The 22,057-nt window shown below is 42.2% G+C and overlaps 1 protein-coding gene across 7 annotated transcripts in view; it reads right to left on the bottom strand.

The window, feature by feature from the left end:
• Window positions 1-22,057, bottom strand: part of LOC149461668 (tuftelin-interacting protein 11-like) — a 305,597-nt gene that overhangs the window by 71,109 nt on the left and 212,431 nt on the right. For 5 of the 7 annotated variants that reach the window (XR_016312787.1, XR_016312788.1, XR_016312789.1 and 2 more), the window contains 2 exons: window positions 11,321-11,484; window positions 8,568-9,482 (listed from right to left, as the gene is read on the bottom strand). The exons of 1 other annotated variant lie outside the window; for it this stretch is intronic. Coding sequence is in view for 1 of the 6 variants with exons in the window: in XM_089677905.1 (XP_089534031.1) it covers window positions 9,157-9,482 (326 nt within the window). In the remaining 5 variants the exon portion in view is untranslated. Of the gene's footprint in view, window positions 1-8,567; window positions 9,483-11,320; window positions 11,485-22,057 lie in introns of those variants that run through there. One more of the 7 variants, XM_089677905.1, reaches the window with a different exon arrangement.

Below are 22,057 nucleotides of genomic sequence, written 5' to 3'. Positions count from 1 at the left end.
AATGCATTTGTGTGTATGGAAATAAAAGCTATTAGAAGCATTTTGAGCTTTATTCACTTTTTTCAACACACTATTATTTTTAACACAACTGTATATATATATATATATATATATATATATATATATATATATATATATACACACATACATATATATATATATATATATATATATATATATATATATATATATACATATACAGTACCTCACAGAAGTGAGTCCACCTCTTGCATTTTTTAAAATATTTTATTCTATCTTTTCATGTGACAACACTGAAGAAATGACACTTGGCTATAATGTGACGTAGTCAGTGTACAGCTTGTATAACATGTAAATTTGCTGTCCCCTCAACATAACTCAACACACAGCCATTAATGTCTAAACCGCTGGCAGGAAAAGTGAGTCTTTCCTAAGTGAAAATCTCCAAATTGGGCCCAAAGTGTCAATATTGTGTGACCACCATTATTTTCCAGCACTGCCTTAACCCTCTTGGGTATGGAGTTCACCAGAGCTTCACAGGTTGCCACTGGAGTCCTCCTCCACTCCTCCATGACGACATCACAGAGCTGGTGGATGTTAGAGACCTTGCGCTCCTCCACCTTCCGTTTGAGGGTGCCCCACAGATGCTTAAAAGGGTTTAGGTCTGGAGACATGCTTGGCCAGTCCATCACCTTTACGCTCAGCTTCTTTAGCAAGGCAGTGGTTGTCTTGGAGGTGTGTTTTGGGTTGTTATCATGTTGGAAACTGCCCTGTAGGCCAGACTCCAAAGGGAGGAGATCATGCTCTGCTTCAGTATATCACAGTACATGTTGGCATTCATGGTTCCCTCAATGAACTGTAGCTCCCCAGTGCTGGCAGCACTCATGCAGCCCCAGACCATGACACTCCCACCATCATGCTTGACTGTAGACAAGACACACTTGTCTTTGTACTCCTCACCTGGTTGCCGCCACACACGCTTGACACTATCTGAACCAAATCAAGTGTATCTTGGTCTCATCAGACCACAGGACATGGTCCAGTAATCCATGTCCTTAGTCTGCTTGTCTTCAGCAAACTATCTGCGGGCTTTCTGGTGCATCATCTTTAGAAGAGGCTTCCTTCTGAGACGACAGCCATGCAGACCAACTTGATGCAGGGTGCGGCGTATGGTCTGAGCACTGACAGGCTGACCCCCCACCCCTTCAACCTCTGCAACAATGCTGGCAGCACTCATACGTCTATTTCCCAAAGACAACCTCTGGATATGACGCTGAGCACATGTACTCGACTTCTTTGGTCAACCATAGCGAGGCCTGTTCTGAGAAGAACCTGTCCTGTTAAACTACTGTATAGTCTTGGCCACCGTGCTGCAGCTCAGTTTCAGGGTCTTGGCAATCTTCTTATAGCTTAAGCTATCTTTATGCAGAGAAACAATTCTTTTTTTCAGATCCTCAAGAGAGTTCTTTGCCATGAGGTGCCATGTTGAACTTCCAGTGACCAGTATGAGAGAGTGAGAGCGATAGAACCAAATTTAACACACTAACGAGTCACATGACACCGGGGAGGGAAAATGGCTAATTGGGCCCAATTTGGACATTGTCACTGAGGGGTGGACTCACTTTTGTTGCCAGTGGTTTAGACATTAATGGCTGTGTGTTGAGTTAATTTGAGGAGACAGCAAATTTACATGTTATACAAGCTGTACACTCACTACGTCACATTGTAGCAAAGTGTCATTTCTTCAGTGTTGTCACATGAAAAGATATTTACAAAAATGTGAGGGGTGTACTCACATTTGTGAGACAATGTATGATTTTGCGCACCAGTGCTGCCCTGTAAAAGTATTTCTGCTATAGGGCGGCGTGGAAGTGTTTAACTCATGAGTACGTGGCATATGCTGGCATCCTGGACAGGCTAGAATCCAGGCAACTAAAAGAAAAACAATGAATTCAGCTCTGTAATCATTTACAAAAATATCAAGTTAAAGAGTTAAAATCTAACAGCTTTTTCTGTAATATTCACCTTCAATCCAGAGATTTTCCATCACAGTACTAATTTTCTTCCACTAGAAATCCTCAGACTGATGGCCAGCATCATTCAATCCACTTCCTCTGAGCCCAGATCATCCCGGTCTTGTCCTCTGACTGGACAGTCATAGGAGAAGCAGAAAAGTGATGAGTTAATCTCTCTGTCCCTCTGCTTTCTCCTTCTATCAGCATGATTTTCAGCAGATGATTTGATTGGCTCCTTGTGCTGCTGTTTGCTGTCACTTTCCAGCACTGCTGTAAAAGGGCTGCAAGGGGCTGACAGCAGGTCACATTCAGGTGCTGACAATTTAACCCTATTGGTGCCACCACCACATATCTTATAGTCGTGGCAGTGGGTGGCGGAGGCGTTTATACACATTCCAAGCGGATGCAGCTGCATGTGTACACTCTACAAGTTGGCAACATTCTAATGAAAGTGATCCAGTGGCTGCATAGCCACCAGATCGTTTTCTGATACTCCCAGACTGTGCCCCCACCTCGAGACCCTACCCCCTCGCCATGCTTCCCATGTTCTGTCATCCAATCTGTAGTCTCAGGGCCCACAAGGTGGGTGTCGATAGGTGGAGGATAGGAGATCAGTAAGCGGTAATTACTCCAAAATCGAATAGTTTGGAAATAATACTAACTATCCATTTGTATTTGTACGGTAGGCTAATGCCTGTTATGTAGTGTGTTGACTTGCATGGCATTAACTTTTACTGCGACTGCCGTGTGCCTTCGGCTGCTTTCACACTGATGCGTTTTTGCCACATTTTTACCTTGATGAAAATGCAAGAAAAAAAAAAACGCAATAAAAATATTTTCCTTTAAATTCTATAAAACTCTTCATGCCACTGGGCTTTGAGAGCGGTGCGTTTTGAAAAGTCCTGCATGCTGCATCTTTGATGCACTTTTGAAAACTGCACCAAAACCCCAGACCCCCAATAAAATTAATGGAAAATATGTCAAAAATGCTTTAAGAACGCATCAAGTAAGCACAACGTTTGGTGCGGTTTTTCAGTCACAAATACAGTGCACCACTAAAAAAATTAGTGCTCTCATAGAGGGAGGGGCAGGGAAGGGGCAAGCAAGGATGTTGTGCAGGCACCCAATGTCCTTCTTATCACAAATGATGTAATTAGTTGTTAAGACTCCGAAGACTAGAAAGTTCTTATGGTGCACAATAAAAACCTGTGGCTTTGTGCAACTAAAAGGTAGGCTTCACCCACCTGCCGGCTTGTATACAGTTTTGGGGCAATTTGTAGGCATTTGCCAAGGCACCCCTGAAGAAACCTGAAGGCACCCTGGTTGAAAAAAGCTGCTCTATGATATTCCAAAGGCTCACACTTTTCTGTTATGAAGGTCCCCCATTTTGTTGGAGTTGCTTGTGTACTCTCTTGAGTATTCATTACAGGAGGATTTTTTTGTGTGATTATTTTGATGACTGTGTCCATTATGGATCAGCTATGGTCCCTCAGGTAATTAATATTGTATTGTTCTGTGATATATGTACTGGAACGAGTTATGATTTTGGAGCTGTCTGCTATATTGATTTCTTGTTTTCTTCGTAAATCTTTTTTTTTTTCATTGTATTTGTTTGTTAAATTGTATAAAAAGTAAATAACAGTCCTTTTTTGACACAAAAAAGTCTACATCCAAATTCAAGTACATTTGTAATACTGTGCAAAGTATTTAGGAAGGGTTCGACCTGCATCCCAAATGCCTTTCATTAATACGGCTGCCAGACTCATTCACCTTTCCAACCGCTCTATCTCCACCACCCCCCTCTGCCAATCCCTCCACTGGCTTCCGATTGCGCAACGGATCAAATTCAAAATCCAAACACTGACGTACAAAGCTGTCCACCATACTGCCCCGAACTACATCACTGACCTAATATCCAAGTACCGCCCAACACGCACACTCCGCTCCTCACAAGACCTCCTTCTCTTTAGTTCCCTGGTCTCCTCCTCCCATGCCCGCCTCCAGGACTTCTCCATGGTGTCACCCATCCTCTGGAACTCCCTGCCCCAACCCATCAGATTATCACCTACTCTCCTCTCCTTTAGGCACACCCTGAAAACCCATCTCTTCAGGGAAGCCTACCCCACCCCCTGCTAACCTGCCGACCTCCTCCACTCTTCCTACCACTCCATCCCCCACAGCTATCTCCTCCTGTGCCACCATCCCCTCCCTCCTAGGTTGTAAGCTCGAAAGAGCAGGGCCCTCGATCCCCTCATGTTTTGCATTGTATTGGTATTGTTCTGTCACATGTTCTGTTCCCCTTTGTAATGTACAGCGCTGAGCGAACCATTGTCGCTTTATAAATACTGTATAATAATAATAATAATTAAAGCGCATGTGAATGGATCCTTAGAGCAAAAATACCAAGGCTGATTTTAATCCTATGCCTTTGGCCAATGTAACAGCTAGTAGTAGTCAGCCACATTTAACTGGACATGTTCTATTTTATGTTGAAGATGTTTTGCTGCTTATCCAAACAGGTCCTTCAGTTAAGAACAAGACCAGTTAAATGTGACTGGCTTTCATCACAAGTTTGTGTTAATAACAGAGTTAGTTACAAATGATAATCAAGCACTGGATCCATGTGATGAGGCCCATCATCTCAAGGCTTCAGCCAATTCCAGTACCTCAGACCACCTTGCTGTTGACATTTTTTTTTTTTAATTGCTGGAAACCTAATCTTCAGTGACCCCCGTCTCCTTCCTGAGCCTTCTAGAATAAGCAGGGCACCTATTCTCAACTAAATACAGAGCCGGTAGGTTGTATCGTATCTCCACCATTGAGGAGAAGCCTTGCGATATCATCTATCTGCCTCTCCATTTCAGCCACGCAGAGGAAGCCTAAATGGCAGAGATGCAGTACAGGCAACTCTCGCTATATCTGGCAATAGATGGGAAGTCACTGGTATTGCTGACGAACACAGCACCACTTACCTACGTAGCAAAAGCTACTAAAGTACATTGCAGGCTAAGCTGCAGTCAGTTAATTCTGGCAATCAAATAATTTGGTCATAGCTGGCCCAAAGAAATAATTTAACCTCATAACGACACAGTAACACATATATGCGGAGTCCAGGAGGTGGGCTTTAAACATGGGCATTGCATGTATGTATTTCTGTGTTTGTGCTGTGAGCGAGGCGTACAACGCACACCCAGCACAGATACTGGGTTCTCACCAACAGCCCGGGTTTCATGCTAACAATCGGGATCCCTGTCATCTGAGAGCTATGATAGCCTCTGATTGGCTGTCACAGTGACCAGTCACTGTGAAGCCCACCCATGTGTTTTCTTTCTCTTCTGAATGTAGAGAAAGATACATTGTATTGCAGGAGAGAAAGATGTAAACAAAACAAAAGTGTGAAAAAAAGAAAGTTAAACTTGTGATAAAATGAAAAAATAGCTGAACCATGGTTTGATCTAGGTCAGTGTTAGGGGCAAGGTAAGGGTCAAAAATCAAGGTCGGGGTCAGAGTCAGAATGTTTTAGGTAGGATTAGAAAAAAAAAAGTTAAGATGTGTACCATTGTTTCTGGGCCCTACTAAGGGTACAAACAACAAATAACATAAAATATATGATACTGCTGTGATCGTCTGGAGCAGAATTTATTTTGTGTTGTCCTTTGGTGGTAGGTTACAGTAACAGCAAGACATATACAGCTAAATTAATCTAAATTGATTTTTATTTACTATTTTGGGGCAGTTCTCCTTTGATATTAACCACTTTACAACGTAGCTTTAGCCGAATGATGTCAGATGTCCTACGGAAACAGCTGATCACATGATTAGCTAAAAGGCCAATCACAGCAGGCTTTTACCACGCGATCAGTGTGTCCAATGACACAGCAGATCACAATGTAAATACAGTTGTTTTTTTATCGGCAGCACTTTCCTCGCGCCGATAACCGGCAACTGTCACAGAGGACATCTGCACTGATAATCAGGGCACTGATCATCAGTGCCCAGCAGTACTACCTATCAGTGCTGCCCAGCAGTTGCATCCATCAGTGCCGCATCAATGTCCACCAGTGCCACCTCATCAGTGCAGCCTATCAGTACCCACCAGTGCTGCCTATCTGTGCCACCTCATTAGTAACCATCAGTGCTACCTATCAGTACTGCCTATCAGTGCAGCCTCATCAAAGCACATCAGTGAAGGGAAAAAATTAGCTGTTTGCAAAATTTTACTGTATAATAGAAACAGAAAAACTGTTTTGGTTTTTTTCAAATTTTTTGCTTTTTTTTGTTTATAGTGCAAAAAATAAAAACCCCACTGGTGATTAAATACCACCAAAAGAAAGCTTTATGTGTGTGAAAAAAATGACAAAAATTTCATATGGGTACAGTGTTGCATGACCGCGCAATTGTTATTCAAAGTGCGAGAGCGCTGAAAGCTGAAAATTGGACTGGGCAGGAAGGGGGTAAAAGTGCCCGGTAGGCAAGTGGTTAAAAAAAAAAATTAGGAGATATCCTCTACAACGTACCACCAAATAAAAGCCCAATTTGTCCTGAAAAAAAACGCAGTAAAACCCACCTGCATACACTAAGTAGTTGCGATCATGTGTACAGTTTTGCTAACACAAAGTTGCAAAATTGGGTCATGGTTCACATCTATGCGGGTGGTGCCCTCACCACCCGCACAAAGAATTGGGGATCCACAGGCGAATGCCATTATTTCTAATGGCACGCCGCCCGCACTGGGAAACACAACCGTGCTGGGATCCGAGGTTCCCGTGTGGGCTTTGTTTTCCAAAGTAGTGCAGGGAATTTTTTCCCTGCATGTCATGGGCACGGGAGTCCATTCAAATGAATGGGCTCTCGTGCCCGAGCAAAACGCGGCCCGCACGGCCGCATAGGTGTGAACCAGGGATAAAGCAGTAGTAAACCGCTGCTTGGAGAAAAAAAAAAAAAACATGGTCCCCCCGCAGGGTAAAGTCATAATGTACAGTTGCAAGAAAAAGTAAGTGAACCCCTGTTTTTTAAGGGCAGGACAGCTGTCAGCAACACATCCAATATCATCACACTGATTGGAGTCAAGGTTGGCTCACTCCTGGCTCCAATTAACTCTGGGAGAAGTCATTAAGCTTGGGCCTCACATACTTTTTCCTCCCTGCACTGTGAATGTTTACATGTTATGTGCAATTAAACCATGGCAACATCTAATGTTTGTGTAGTATTATGTTCAGCAGACTGTGTTCTTCTATTGTTGTGACTTAGATGACGTTCAGAGCACATTTTATGCCCAATTCATGCAAAACTCCACGTAATCCCAAGGGGTTCACATACTTTTTCTTGCAACTGTACTGGCATGCACCACATACCTGCACATTATGGCAGACTTACCTGTAAAACGGATCCCTCCAGCGGCACCCTGTCACCACTGATTGGGATTCCATTTTCACCTGGTCTTCTTCTGGGTTCACTGACTGCAGCCGCCTGAATGTCCGAGCCGTGATGATGTCACTCCTGTGCATGCGTGCAGGAGTCACTGTTTACAGCACAAGGCTTGGGAGGAAGGGCACACATATGGCATTCCATCAGACCACATGCGACGGTGACATCACCAGCAGCTACTGTATCTCCTAAACGGTGCACTTTTCGGAGATATTTCCGGTACCTACAGGTATTATAGGCCTACAGTACATGTAGGTACAAAGCAAAAAAGGGCGTTTACGCTCACTTTAAAATTTGTTTTACCCTCGGTCATGAAGGGGTTAAAGTACCAGGAAACCTGGAATTCTCTAAAGAAAAATGTCTGAACACAGTCAACACTTAAGAACAATGATTTAACACACTACAAAATCCATCATATTTCATTTATACAAATAGGCGGTTTACAGTTTTTGCCATTCAACAAGTCAATGAGCAGTGGAAAGGTAAGAAACTTTAGTAACTCTCATAGCTATAGCCAGATTCCAATTTACTATTGCATCCATGGTGCAATTCTGATTGGTTGCAATGGTAAATTGCACTTTGCACGCTGTTCATCTTGCTGAATGAACCCAATTTGAGTCAAAGCTCTGCATTATACACCGCTGCCTATACAAAGACAACCTATCTCGTATGAATGCGCTTTGGAGCGCTAGAGTAATAGCAAGTGTAAAACGTCTATGATAGTGACGTTTCAAGTGCAATAAGTGACATATAATAAATATAAAATCACATACAATATTAGTAAAACGTCCAATAATAAAGCATAAGTGAAATCTGTGACTCCCGTGACTGTGAATTAGTATATATTGCACTAACCAGATAGCGCAAATACAAGCGCCTTTGAGTTGTCAGACCACTCCTGGTCATCTGGATCTGGAAAGGCGAGGATCAGGAGATCATCTAGCAAACCAGCAGCAGGACAGGTGATGAGCATGTCATCACTCTCCAGGTAACATTACTCATCCATCCAGCAGGGGGTCATAATCCAGGTATCATAGATGCTAAGCCATCCAGCAGGGAGACCTTCCCAATGACAGGTATCGGGCACCAAAAAGGGATCCACCTTGAAAGGGAGAGGCTCGGAATAAACGAGCCCAAGCAAAGATCTTGATAGTGCAGTATTTTCCAATTTATTAATGAATTCACAGAAAATAATACACTCACATCAGCATATACAATAGTAAAGATGGCCGCCGGCCTCCACGTGGCCCAAGCGGCGTGATGTCACTGGCTAGGCTCCACCCTAATCCGTTTCGTGCCACGAGCACATTATCAAAAGATTTTACACCAAAGGTTCAGAGGTTATACCTTTATGCTAGCTGCTCATCATTTACATATTTCCTAGCGCTCGTATACCCGCCTTTCATACTTTAAAGACAACCTATCGGTTTCATAGAAGACAATAGCAAATATTAAAATAACAAATCTGGTTTCTTCTACAGTTTATTGTCCGGTATATCCAATGATCTTGGCTGTGTGAAGTGTACAGCAGGCAATGTGATTATGAGCTCTGTACAGCACAGATGGGTGTCAGACAAGGTAAGTGGTTGTTTCCAATAGACTCTGTATTGCTCTCTGTACAGTGCCAATGAATAGAAAGAAATCCTGTACAATACATTGTCTGCCTGGCCATCTCAGAGCGTTGTACAATGTCGTGCTGATGGGAGGACCCACTTTCAAGTCTACTTGGCCATGTCTAGAAGGCTCTGCAGCGACGTGGGCACCCACGTATTTTCTCTCTGGACACACACGATGCCTCTATGTAAATCACAATACAGTTGAAGTCGTAGAGTTGATTGCCCTCGTGCTTCTTGCCAAACAGCGCCATGAAAACAATGTTGTGCTCCTCTGCTTTGGACTGGATAAGGTCCTTGAAGTTCATGGGCACTATGGTGACCCCAATGCCTCTCTGTTTGATGCTTTCTGCTTCTCTTCGCTCCTGCATGGCCTCATACTGGAAGTCTTTCCTCCTCTCGGTCAGGTATGCAATGCTTTCTCGGGCACCTGGCTGCCTGTATGGGCCTGGATAGGAATCAAAGACATAGGCATACATCCAGCAAAAAACAGAACAAGGACAGAGAATGGAAAACAGTGCTGCAGCCATTTAAAGGAAACCTGAGCTGAAAAATAAATAGCTTGTCTTTGCTGGCCTTCTCTTGAAAATGCTAGGTTTCTGGCTGTCATCTGAATTTATTGAGTGGTGAGAAACCGCCTCCCCACTTCCAGGTCTCCCACTGCAGGCTGTTTTTCCCACTGGTTCCTACAACACTACAGGACACATTGGGGGAGATTTACATTTGCATTTGGTGATGTAAGACTTGGATGCAGCTGCTCGGCCATGGAAACCCATTCCATGAAGCTCTCTACACACTGTTGTTGTGCTAATCTGAAGGCCACATGAAGTTTAGAGGTCTTTAGCTATTGACTCTGCAGACAGTTGGCGACTTCTGCGCACTGTGAGCTTCAGCATGCGCTGACCCAGCTCTGTCATTTTATGTGGCCTACCACTTCGTGGCTGAGTTTCTGTTGTTCCCAGTTTCTTCCACTTTGTTATAATGCCAAGATCTGTCCTTTTAAAATTGTAATGTCAGAACATTGTAATGTTACGGTGTGCATATAAGACAAGTGTGAGAACTGTCATATTATCTTCCGTATATAAACAGTAGTGAGATTTCCATGCATACGGCAAAAAGGGTTTGAGTCTTATATTACCTTAAATATGGAGTTCCATACTGCAAAGGCTGCCCATGGTTAGGATCTTAGCACACAGATAATACATTTATTATTTTTAATCAAATCAAGTCTGGCTATATTTAAAGTGTTTGTAAAGGCTAATCTTTCAGTGTGCAGCTCCCTCTGCAGCCCACCCTAATACTTACCTGAGTCCAATCCAGCAATGTGTACGAGAGCCGATGATCTCCTGGGTCTCTCTCTCCTCACTTAGACAAAGCAGTGGGAGTCAATGTCTCCTGCTGCTGTCAATCACAGTCATTGAGAAGGGAGCAGGGGAGGGGCTGAACCACGCTCTGTGAGTCCCATAGACACACAGAGGTGGCTTGGGAATGAGCACACAAGTGCCCCCAGAGCAAGCAGCTTGCATAGAATGCATGAATGTAAAGACCAGGTTTTTACAGGTACCCGCTCCCACTTCTGGCTCAGTTTGCCACGACGAAGTGAGCCGGAAGCTTGGCCCCCCTCCTTCCTCCCGCAGTCTCCTGGGAACCTTCACAGGTCCCAGAAGACTGCCGGACCAATCAAGATGCACAGTGCGACTCACGCATGCGCAGTGGGCATTCAGCTGTGAAGCTGCAAGCTGTCACAGCCTGGTGCCCACAGTGGAGATGCTGGCACCAGGCGGAGAAGAGGGAGAGAAGAGACGGTGCGGTTGAGCACATCGCAGGACCCTGGGACAGGTGAGTGTGTGCTTATTAAAGTCAACAGCTACAGTTTCTGTAGCTGCTGACTTTTAATAAACACAAAAACGGCTTGAACTCCTCCTTTTTTTATTGGAAGTCTGTTTTCATTTATAGAGCAAGAAAAAAAAGTGGTGATCAATTGCCACCAAAAGAAAGCTCTGTTTGTGTGAAAAAAACTATATAAATGTCATCTGTGTAAAGCCTTGCATGACCACGCACTTGTCAGTTAAAGTAACGCAGTGCCAAAAAGCAATAAAATGGGCGGGTCATGAAGGGGTTAAATATCACACTTTCCAAATATGCATACATTCATAACTTAAAACAATGCCTTCCTTTCATATCCTATTCCTTTGCAGTATATTGTCAGTTCTAACATGACAGGTGCCCTTCGATGAATAAATAGGAAAGGATACCCGTTCGCCTAAATCAGTAATTATTGCTCACCCCATCCCGTGATATAGAGCAATAGCTCTCGGGCTTTCTAAATTCACCACAACCTTCCTCATGGAGCCATTCAGGTTTCCTACTTCAATTCGTTTGGTCCCAATGTCTGTCCAATATAATTGTGCCAACTGCATCCACTGCCAGACCATCGGTGGTCACCAAACCTGTGATAATGCAACACAAGCATAAAATAGTTAATGTATTCCTACAATACAGGAAAGCTGCATAGCTGTCCAGATCTAACGTTAGATATAGTACTTTATAAAGACCAAACTCATTAAGCATCTATATGGAGGATTGCACCTTAAACCCTGGCCTTCTGTATAATGCATGGTACTGGTCTTGGATGCAGGGGGAAGGGAGGGGCATCTGAACACCCTTCCTTCTCTTTTCACCCTTTTTTTATTTCCCTCCTCTATGGTAGGTATGTACAGTGGGGCAAAAAAGTATTTAGTCAGCCACCAATTGTGCAAGTTATCCCACTTAAAAAGATGAGAGAGGCCTGTAATTGGCATCATAGGTAGACCTCAACTATGAGAGACAAAATGAGAAAACAAATCCAGACAATCACATTGGCTGATTTGGAAAGAATTTATTTGCAAATTATGGTGGAAAATAAGTATTTGGTCACCTACAAACAAGCAAGATTTCTGGCTCTCACAGACCTGTACCTTCTTCTTTAAGAGGCTCCTCTGTCCTGCACTCATTACTAGAGATGAGCGAATTATTAAAAAATTCGATTCGGCTGATTCGCCGAATTTGCGGGAGAAATTCGATTCGATGCGAATTTATTCGCCGCGAATTTAACTTATTTAAAGGGTTTCTAGGCTTCAGAGAGCCTTTATATTAGTGCAGAACACTGTACCTTTAATTTAAATGCCCTTGGAGTCTGCTGGGGAAGAGAAATAATACTGTCAGTCAGTATGACATGCAGATGAGTGCCGTCGATCATAGAATCACCGCACACTTCACTCATTTGGGCAGTCACGGGGCACTACGAAGAAGAAGAAGAATGAAAAGAAGAATGAAAAGAAGAAGAAGAAGAATGAAAAGAAGAAGAAGAAGAATGAAAAGAAGAATGAAAAGAAGAAGAAGAATAATGAAAAGAAGAAGAATGAAAAGAAGAAGAAGAAGAATGAAAAGAAGAAGAATGAAAAGAAGAAGAAGAAGAATGAAAGGAAGAAGAAGAAGAATGAAAAGAAGAATGAAAGGAAGAAGAAGAAGAATGAAAGGAAGAAGAAGAAGAATGAAAAGAAGAAGAAGAAGAATGAAAAGAAGAAGAAGAAGAATGAAAAGAAGAAGAAGAAGAATGAAAAGAAGAAGAATGAAAAGAAGCTGAAAAGAAGAAGAAGAATGAAAAGAAGAATGAAAAGAAGAAGAAGAAGAATGAAAAGAAGAAGAAGAAGAATGAAAAGAAGAAGAAGAAGAATGAAAAGAAGAAGAAGAAGAATGAAAAGAAGAAGAAGAATGAAAAGAAGAAGAATGAAAAGAAGAAGAAGAATGAAAAGAAGAAGAAGAATGAAAAGAAGAAGAAGAAGAATGAAAAGAAGAAGAAGAAGAATGAAAAGAAGAAGAAGAAGAATGAAAAGAAGAAGAAGAAGAATGAAAAGAAGAAGAAGAAGAATGAAAAGAAGAATGAAAAGAAGAAGCAGAAGAATGAAAAGAAGAATGAAAAGAAGAATGAAAAGAAGAAGAAGAAGAATGAAAAGAAGAATGAAAAGAAGAAGAAGAATGAAAAGAAGAAGAATGAAAAGAAGAAGAATGAAAAGAAGAAGAAGAAGAAGAATGAAAAGAAGAAGAAGAAGAATGAAAAGAAGAAGAAGAAGAATGAAAAAAAGAAGAAGAATGAAAAGAAGAATGAAAAGAAGAAGAAGAATGAAAAGAAGAATGAAAAGAAGAAGAAGAATGAAAAGAAGAAGAAGAATGAAAATAAGAATGAAAAGAAGAAGAAGAAGAATGAAAAGAAGAAGAATGAAAAGAAGAATGAAAAGAAGAAGAAGAATGAAAAGAAGAAGAAGAATGAAAAGAAGAAGAAGAATGAAAAGAAGAAGAAGAATGAAAAGAAGAAGAAGAATGAAAAGAAGAATTCCAGTACAGCAAAAAGTGTATCTGCAGAGAGCTCCGCTATTTCTGACAGTTCTCTGACAGTTCTGACAGTTCATTTACAGCGGTTGAAACATTGTATCTATTTATTTCCGAATAAAAACATCTGTATCCTAAATGGAAACAAATAGATACAATGTTTCAACCGCTGTAAATGAACTGTCAGAACTGTCAGAGAACTGTCAGAAATAGCGGAGCTCTCTGCAGTGACACTTTTGCCGGCTGATCGGGGAAAATTCGATTCGTGCATCCGAAGTTTGCTAAAATTCGGATTCGATGCGAATTGAATTTTTCCTAATATTCGAAACGAATTCCACTTCGCCAAGTTCGATTCGCTCATCTCTACTCATTACCTGTATCAATGGCACCTGTTTGAACTTGTTATCAGTATAAAAGACACCTGTCCACAACCTCAAACAGTCACACTCCAAACTCAACTATGGTGAAGACCAAAGAGCTGTCGAAGGACACCAGAAACAAAATTGTAGACCTGCACCAGGCTGGGAAGACTGAATCTGCAATAGGCAAGCAGCTTGGTGTGAACAAATCAACTGTGGGAGCAATAATTAGAAAATGGAAGACATACAAGACCACTGATAATCTCCCTCGATCTGGGGCTCCACGCAAGATCTCACCCCATAGGGTCAAAATGATCACAAGAACGGTGAGCAAAAATCCCAGGACCACACGTGGGAACCTAGTGAATGACCTGCAGAGAGCTGGGACCAACGTAACAAAGGCTACCATCAGTAACACACTACGCCGCCAGGGACTCAGATCCTGCAGTGCCAGACGTGTCCCCCTGCTTAAGCCAGTACATGTCCGGGCCCTTCTGAAGTTTGCTAGAGAGCATTTGGATGATCCAGAAGAGAATTGGGAGAATGTCATATGGTCAGATGAAACCAAAATAGAACTGTTTGGTAGAAACACAACTCGTCGTGTTTGGAGGAGAGAGAATGCGGAGTTGCATCCAAAGAACACCATACCTACTGTGAAGCATGGGGGTGGCAACATCATGCTTTGGGGGTGTTTCTCCGCAAAGGGACCAGGATGACTGATCCATGTACAGGACAGAATGAATGGGGCCATGTATCATGAGATTTTGAATGCAAACCTCCTTCCAACAGCAAGGGCATTGAGGATGAAACGTGGCTGGGTCTTCCAACATGACAATGATCCCAAACATACTGCCCGGGCAATGAAGGAGTGGCTTCGTAAGAAGCATTTCAAGGTCCTGGAGTGGCCTAGCCAGTCTCCAGATCTCAACCCTATAGAAAACCTTTGGAGGGAGTTGAAAGTCCGTATTGCCCAGCGACAGCCCCAAAACATCACTGCTCTAGAGGAGATCTGCATGGAGGAATGGGCCAACATACCAGCAACAGTGTGTGCCAACCTTGTGAAGACTTACAGGAAACGTTTGACCTCTGTCATTGGTCAATATCAAAAGTTCATCTCAATACTTTGTTAAATATCCTTTGTTGTCAAATACTTATTTTCCACCATAATTTGCAAATAAATTCTTTCCAAATCAGCCAATGTGATTGTCTGGATTTTTTTTCTCATTTTGTCTCTCATAGTTGAGGTCTACCTATGATGCCAATTGCAGGCCTCTCTCATCTTTTTAAGTGGGAGAACTTGCACAGTTGGTGGCTGACTAAATACTTTTTTGCCGCACTGTATATAATCTGGACCATCTGTTTCTCTTGAATACAGAATTAGAAAAAAAAAGACAAGAAAGGAAAAAAGGGGGGAAATGGCTGTATTTGTGCTATAGATAAATGCAGGTTCACATGTACCTGCCCTGGGACCTCACTCAGCATACAGTCTTGAGGGGGGAGAGGGATTATATTCCTTCCCACCTGATAATGCTGAATTTCCTTGAAAAGTTTAGACATCTGTAATGTACTATAACGTGTCACATCACACAGAACAGGAACAGAAAAACACAAATTTACTAAAACTGGAGAGTGCAAAATCTGGTGCAGCTTTGCATAACCATTTTTAGCCTGTGCGCGCTCCCTGGGAGCACACAGCACCGCGAACAGGTACCCACTGTGTCCTCCGATCGCTGTACCAGACCTTTGTGTGAGGTCCCGATCATGTGATCACTGATTGGCCAATCTTCATCACCGCCCACAAGTAGTACAGTGTCACTATGGTGACACTGTACCGCTAGGGTGACAGTATATTTTAAAAAAAAAACAAATAATATAATAATATAAAAATATAAAAATTATAATTTTTGGTTATAAACTAATTTGGGTTATTTTTTTCACTAAAAAGATAACTGAATACATTTTGGCCAAGATTTATGAAGAAAGAGTATTTATTTGCAAAATTTTATAAGGAAAACACTTTTTTTCAAACTTTTTGGACATTTTCATTTATATATTTATATTTTCATTTATAAAGGTTTTATTGTCAAGGCTTAATTGAACAAGCTAAAGTTAGAAGCTGATTGGCTACCATGCACAGCCGCACCAGATTGTGCACTCTGCAGTTTTAGTAAATCAACCTCATTATATCAGATAAGAGACTTTTCCTGCCCTCTGTGATAGAAATAAAAAAAAAAATGTAAAAAATAAACTTCCACCCAACCACTTCCCGTCCGGCCCATGTATATAAACGGCCAGACGGGAACAGTGCAGGAGAGGGTTGCCATTCAAAATGGCGCCCGCCTTTTTAACCTGTGTGCGCTCCCTGGGAGCACGGAGCAGCGCGAGCAGGTACCCACTGTGTCCAGAGGACACAGCAGAACACCGATCGCTGTACCAGACCTTTGTGTGAGGTCCCGATCATGTGATCACTGATTGGCCAATCAGTGATCACATGAACAGTAGTAAGCAAGATGTCACTTCTGACATCATTGCTTACTACTTGTGAAACCTGTGAATGATCACAGAGATCACATAGTACAAGGCTAATCACAACAGCCTTGTACCATGTGACAAGCTGTGACCAATCACAGCTCGCATGGTATTTCTCAATGGCTGCAGGAATGCAGCCAGAGAGGAGAAATAATTGCTTTTATAGCCTTTATGGGTGTACAGAGGCGGACTGACAACTCATGGGGCCCCCGGGCAATAGGGGATCATGGGGACCTTGTGTCCTTGCCCAAACTCAAAAAAGCCTATGAAAAAGGTACCAGGGGCATCTCATGGGGCCCCCTACTGACCCCGGGCCCTCGGGCAGTGCCTGAGTTTCCAAATGGTCAGTCCACCCCTGTGGGTGTAAAAGCAATCAGTGTAAAAAAAAAATCTCCATCACCGCCCACAAGTAGTACAGTGTCACTATGGTGACACTGTACCGGTAGGGTGACAGTATATTAAAAAAAACACAAATAATATAAAAATTTAAAAATTATAATTTTTGGTTATAAACTAATTTGGGTTATTTTTTTTCACTAAAAAGATAACTGAATACATTTTGGCCAAGATTTATGAAGAAAGAGTATTTATTTGCAAAATTTTATAAGGAAAACACTTTTTTTCAAACTTTTTGGACATTTTCATTTATATAGCAAAAAAAATTAAAAATTCCAGTGGTGAATAAATACCACCAAAATAAAGTTTTATCTGTCTCAAAAAAATGTTAAAAATGTCATGTGGGTACAGTGTTGCATGACGGCGCAATTGTCATTCAAAGTGTGATAGCGCTGAAAGCTGAAAATTGCCCTGGTCAGGAAGGGGGTAAAAGTGTCCGGACTGAAAGTGGTTAAACCCCCCAAAAGGCCAGCCCAGCACCTATGTACACACCAACACAAACACACCGATCGGGGCGCCAATGCATGACAACGTTGCTTGTGCTACACCTGTTATGTATTGCTGCACAAGCCACAGTGACAGCAATCATTTTTGGGCTGTTATACATAGTTCATTCTAACCTGATGATCTGGAGGGGCTTTTATTGTGTCGCCTAGGAAAAAATACAGGGTAGCAAAGTTCATCTTTGTAGTACGGACATGCTCAGTGTTAAATCTTCTCAAGTTGGGGATCTATTTACCTGGCGCAACTTCAACTTTTATATTGTACCAAAGCCTTGGGAAACATATGGAGTTTGTGTGCCCTAAAATGAACTGTAGTCCTCATGCACACGGGACGTTTTGAAAACGCTGGTAACGTTAGCTGTGTAAAGTCACGTTTTTTAGTGTTTTTGCATTAGCGTTTAGCTGCGTCTTTTGGTAAACAAAAATTCCAAAAAAAAACCATTTGCGTCCTGTAGAAACACACTAGTCCTGGGTTTTTTTTGCAGCCAAAAAACACTGATTTCAGTCTATGTGTGCATGGACACATAGGATAACATGCTGGGGGGTTTAGTAAATGTGGAAAAAAACATCAAAAGCCAAAAACGTCCCATGTGCAAGTGTAATTTTTTACTAAAAATTTGCGCTTGAAAAACCACTGCGCAAATATTATGTGACATAAATTGGAACTGTAATGGTGTGAACCTCCTGCGCTCCCAAGTGTTTTTTAAAACTAAAATAAATATGTGTATAAATCCCAAAGGGAGCTGCTAACATTAAATCATATACCAGTGATTATAATAAATAAAAGTAATAAGGAATGCAGCTCTACATTCAAATCATAAAAATATGTGAATGTGGGATCCCCAAAATATCATAAAATAAATAAATGTGACAGTGTTAACAATAAATATTAATAGGTGCTCCTCAATAATACCATCAACACAAATATAATAGATAGCTCCAAACATGTGAAAAAACATATGAAAAAACCATATCCATATATATATGCATAAAACAAACCTACACATATATATGATATAATCACACGTGCCTGTTGTGAAGTGAAATACCCATAATAATGGTACAAACGAAAATGTATCTCAAAGTCCAAAAATTATTATTGGTGACAAAACAGTAAACGGTGCTTCCAAATAATACTGTTAGTGACCACAGGTGAAACTCGTGCAGATTTCTGAGTGTGTACAAATCTGAGAATCCAACCACCATCTGGATTAGCCTCTCACCTCATCCCTTCGACCCTTGCGGGTCAAAGAGCAGTAGTGGATCCCTCTCACGGATCCTCCAAGCACCAAATCACTCCAAAGGCAGTTTTCTCAGAATTTAGTATTCCCACTCTGGCTCTTCTCCAGGAAAAGTTGTAGTATCAATTTGGAATATCGAACCATGGGTGCACATATCTTCACCAGTTTATTAGTACCAAAGAGATCCAGCAGATTCTGAGGAAGCCCATTTCTGTCATCTCCTTCCGTCCAGGCACTGCCAGGAGGGAGATGACAGAAATGGGCTTCCTCAGAATCTGCTGGATCTCTTTGGTACTAATAAACTGGTGAAGATATGTGCACCCATGGTTCGATATTCCAAATTGATACTACAACTTTTCCTGGAGAAGAGCCAGAGTGGGAATACTAAATTCTGAGAAAACTGCCTTTGGAGTGATTTGGTGCTTGGAGGATCCGTGAGAGGGATCCACTACTGCTCTTTGACCCGCAAGGGTCGAAGGGATGAGGTGAGAGGCTAATCCAGATGGTGGTTGGATTCTCAGATTTGTACACACTCAGAAATCTGCACGAGTTTCACCTGTGGTCACTAACAGTATTATTTGGAAGCACCGTTTACTGTTTTGTCACCAATAATAATTTTTGGACTTTGAGATACATTTTCGTTTGTACCATTATTATGGGTATTTCACTTCACAACAGGCACGTGTGATTATATCATATATATGTGTAGGTTTGTTTTATGCATATATATATGGATATGGTTTTTTCATATGTTTTTTCACATGTTTGGAGCTATCTATTATATTTGTGTTGATGGTATTATTGAGGAGCACCTATTAATATTTATTGTTAACACTGTCACATTTATTTAATTTATATGATATTTTGGGGATCCCACATTCACATATTTTTATGATTTGAATGTAGCGCTGCATTCCTTATTACTTTTATAAATTGGAACTATCTCTATTTTATTCGCAAGGGTCTCTGCTTTAACCTCCCTGGAGGTATTCCTGAGTGTAGCTCGGGGTAAAGTTTCAGCACCACAAGAGGTAACCCCGAGCACTCGGGGTTACTGTATATAGCGCTGCTCCAGGATCCCTTCTGCACTTACCTTGTCCTGCGCTCCCGCGATGTCCCTCCTGCAGTGTCCCCTGTAATGTCCTCCGGCCGATGCCGGCATCCGTCTTCTATTCCCTGCGAAGTGGGGACGTACGGGGGATGGAACCGGCACAAAATTTAAAAATGTCAAAAAGTGACATTCACTAAAATCACATAGTATTACATTCCTGTATCAAACCATTTCACATACATTTTGTCCCGAGTGCTTTGTCCTGTGCCCTGCCTGCATTGTTACTGTTCTTTCTGCCTGGAAACTGAGAAACGTCCATGGCGTCCAAAAAGCGTCCCTTTAGGTCAAATGCAGTTTTAGACCGGCTAGAGAACAGCGATAGTAAATCAGAACCACTTGCAGAATTGAGTGATAATGATTCGTGGGGAAATTCCTCATCAGACACTGAAAATGATTTTGCGACTTTGCTCAGTGATGTGCGCACTTGGCGCTATGTTTCAAATTTCAGTGTTTTTGGTTTGATTATATTATTGAATTAAATTTATTATTCGTTTTTATGATTATTTATTAAATTATAATTTATGATTTCGTGTTTCAAATTTTATCCTACCCGGGATGTTTACTAGACTCTTGTTCGGACAGATTTTAGTGAGTTATTGCTAAAAATTACAGCCTACAATAAAAAAAACAACATATTTCCATGCAAAAAAAGTACCGCTTTGAGCACAGAAATACTGACATAATCAGACCGCTAGGGAGGCTACGAAAATATATCATGTTTGGGGGAATTCTGTAATTTTTAGTAATTGCCTTAAATGAATTTGTAAACTGATGTGGGAAAAAAAACTGTAAAACCGGCTCTGGCAGAGAAAGGGTTAAACTCGCCCAGTCTAAATTTAGGCTAACATTCCAGTTGTGTGTCTATAGGACAGGATTTCTGGTAGTAATTAAGGTAAAATAAGGTTTTATCCAGTAAACAAATGGGCTAACAGGTGAATTTCTAAGCGTGAGATCAGCCGGCATCAGGTCAGCAAAGGAGGGGGGGGGGGGGGTGGGGGGGGGGAGTTATGTAGTAAACAACCTCACACCAAAATGGCAGTTGGTGGTTGGCTGTGCTGCTGAGAAGACACAGACTCCTGTTGCTTCAGGATTTCTGTAGGATTTCAGCGTTTCTCCTGTCAACAACCTACAAGATGGATCAGGATTTCAACTGGGGAACAGTGGACCCTCGTCTCCTTCTGGATTTGGCCTCTTCACACTCCACCGGGAAGGACAGAGAGGAGGATATTATGGCCGCTGTGACGCATCTGCAGGGAGGAAAGGCAGAGAAGACTGAGGCCCTGGGTCAGCTCCTGGACATGGCTACAACCTTCACCATGGCTCCCATCTACCATTATCCAATGAGGTTCCCAAAGAGATCCGGGAAGAGGGCTGAAGATGGAAAGGCCCCCAAGGTGAAGAAGAGGGACATCACCATCAGCGCTGCATCCCAGGAGCCTTCAACCAGCACCCATTCACGCTCTTCCCGAGCAAGCAAAGGGGCTATATACAAACAGCTGGTATCTGAAGGTCTCCTGATTGCCCTGATGTCCAAAGAGCCCAAAAGAAAGGCAGCGGAGACCAAGCCTCAAGGAGCCAAAAGACCCAGGGCCCAATGAGGTAAGTGGCATTAGGTGAGTATGGCTTTTATTATATTTAAAGCCCATTCCTGTCACCTGCCCTGAATTGATCGCTGGCTAAAAAATAAAATCCATCTAAAATGTATTTTTATTTATACAAAGCCACGGTCCCTGCAGTCCCAAGGGTTCCCCCTCTATTTACATCCAACGGGGTCCTTGATGGATTGCTTATTATGTTTTGCCCAGAGTTGGGCTTTAAAAAAAAAAAAAAAAAAAGTGTGCATTTAGAAATTATAATTGTTTCTCTTGTTACCAAAAAAAAAAAAAAAAAAAGTTTGTAAACATAGATAAGATAGTGATAAGATAGTATGCTTGTTAAGATAGTCTGCCATCTTGTAACATCCTCTGGTAAATGCCAAACATCTCCTTTTCCTCTTCACTTCTGTTTCTTTGGAAAGAGCAGAGAATGTTAGTTGTGGCCATATACACAGCTCTATGTGCAGCCCAGAGCCCATAGCGCACAGCCAAGAGCCCATAGCGCACAGCCAAGAGCCCATAGCGCACAGCCAAGAGCCCATAGCGCACAGCCAAGAGCCCATAGCGCACAGCCAAGAGCGCACAGCCCAGAGCCCATAGCGCACAGCCCAGAGCCCATAGCGCACAGACCAGAGCCCACAGTGCACAGCCCAGAGTGCATAGCTCATAGCGCACAGCCCATAGCGCACAGACCAGAGTGCATAGCCCATAGCACACAGCCCAGAGCCCATAGCACACAGCCCAGAGCCCATAGCACACAGCCCAGAGCCCATAGCACACAGCCCAGAGCCCATAGCACACAGCCCAGAGCCCATAGCACACAGACCACAGCTCACGTGAATTGGATATATTATTTTAAACCAGAGTTTAGTGTCACCTCCTTAACATCTTACAAAAAAGGAGAGGATTGGCCGGCTATAG

Source organism: Staurois parvus, unplaced genomic scaffold (assembly GCF_062004578.1).
Source record: "Staurois parvus isolate SC_StPar_1 unplaced genomic scaffold, SC_StPar_1.0 ptg000195l, whole genome shotgun sequence".
Taxonomy (NCBI): Eukaryota; Metazoa; Chordata; class Amphibia; order Anura; family Ranidae; genus Staurois; species Staurois parvus.
This window is presented reverse-complemented; position numbering and strand designations above follow the sequence as displayed.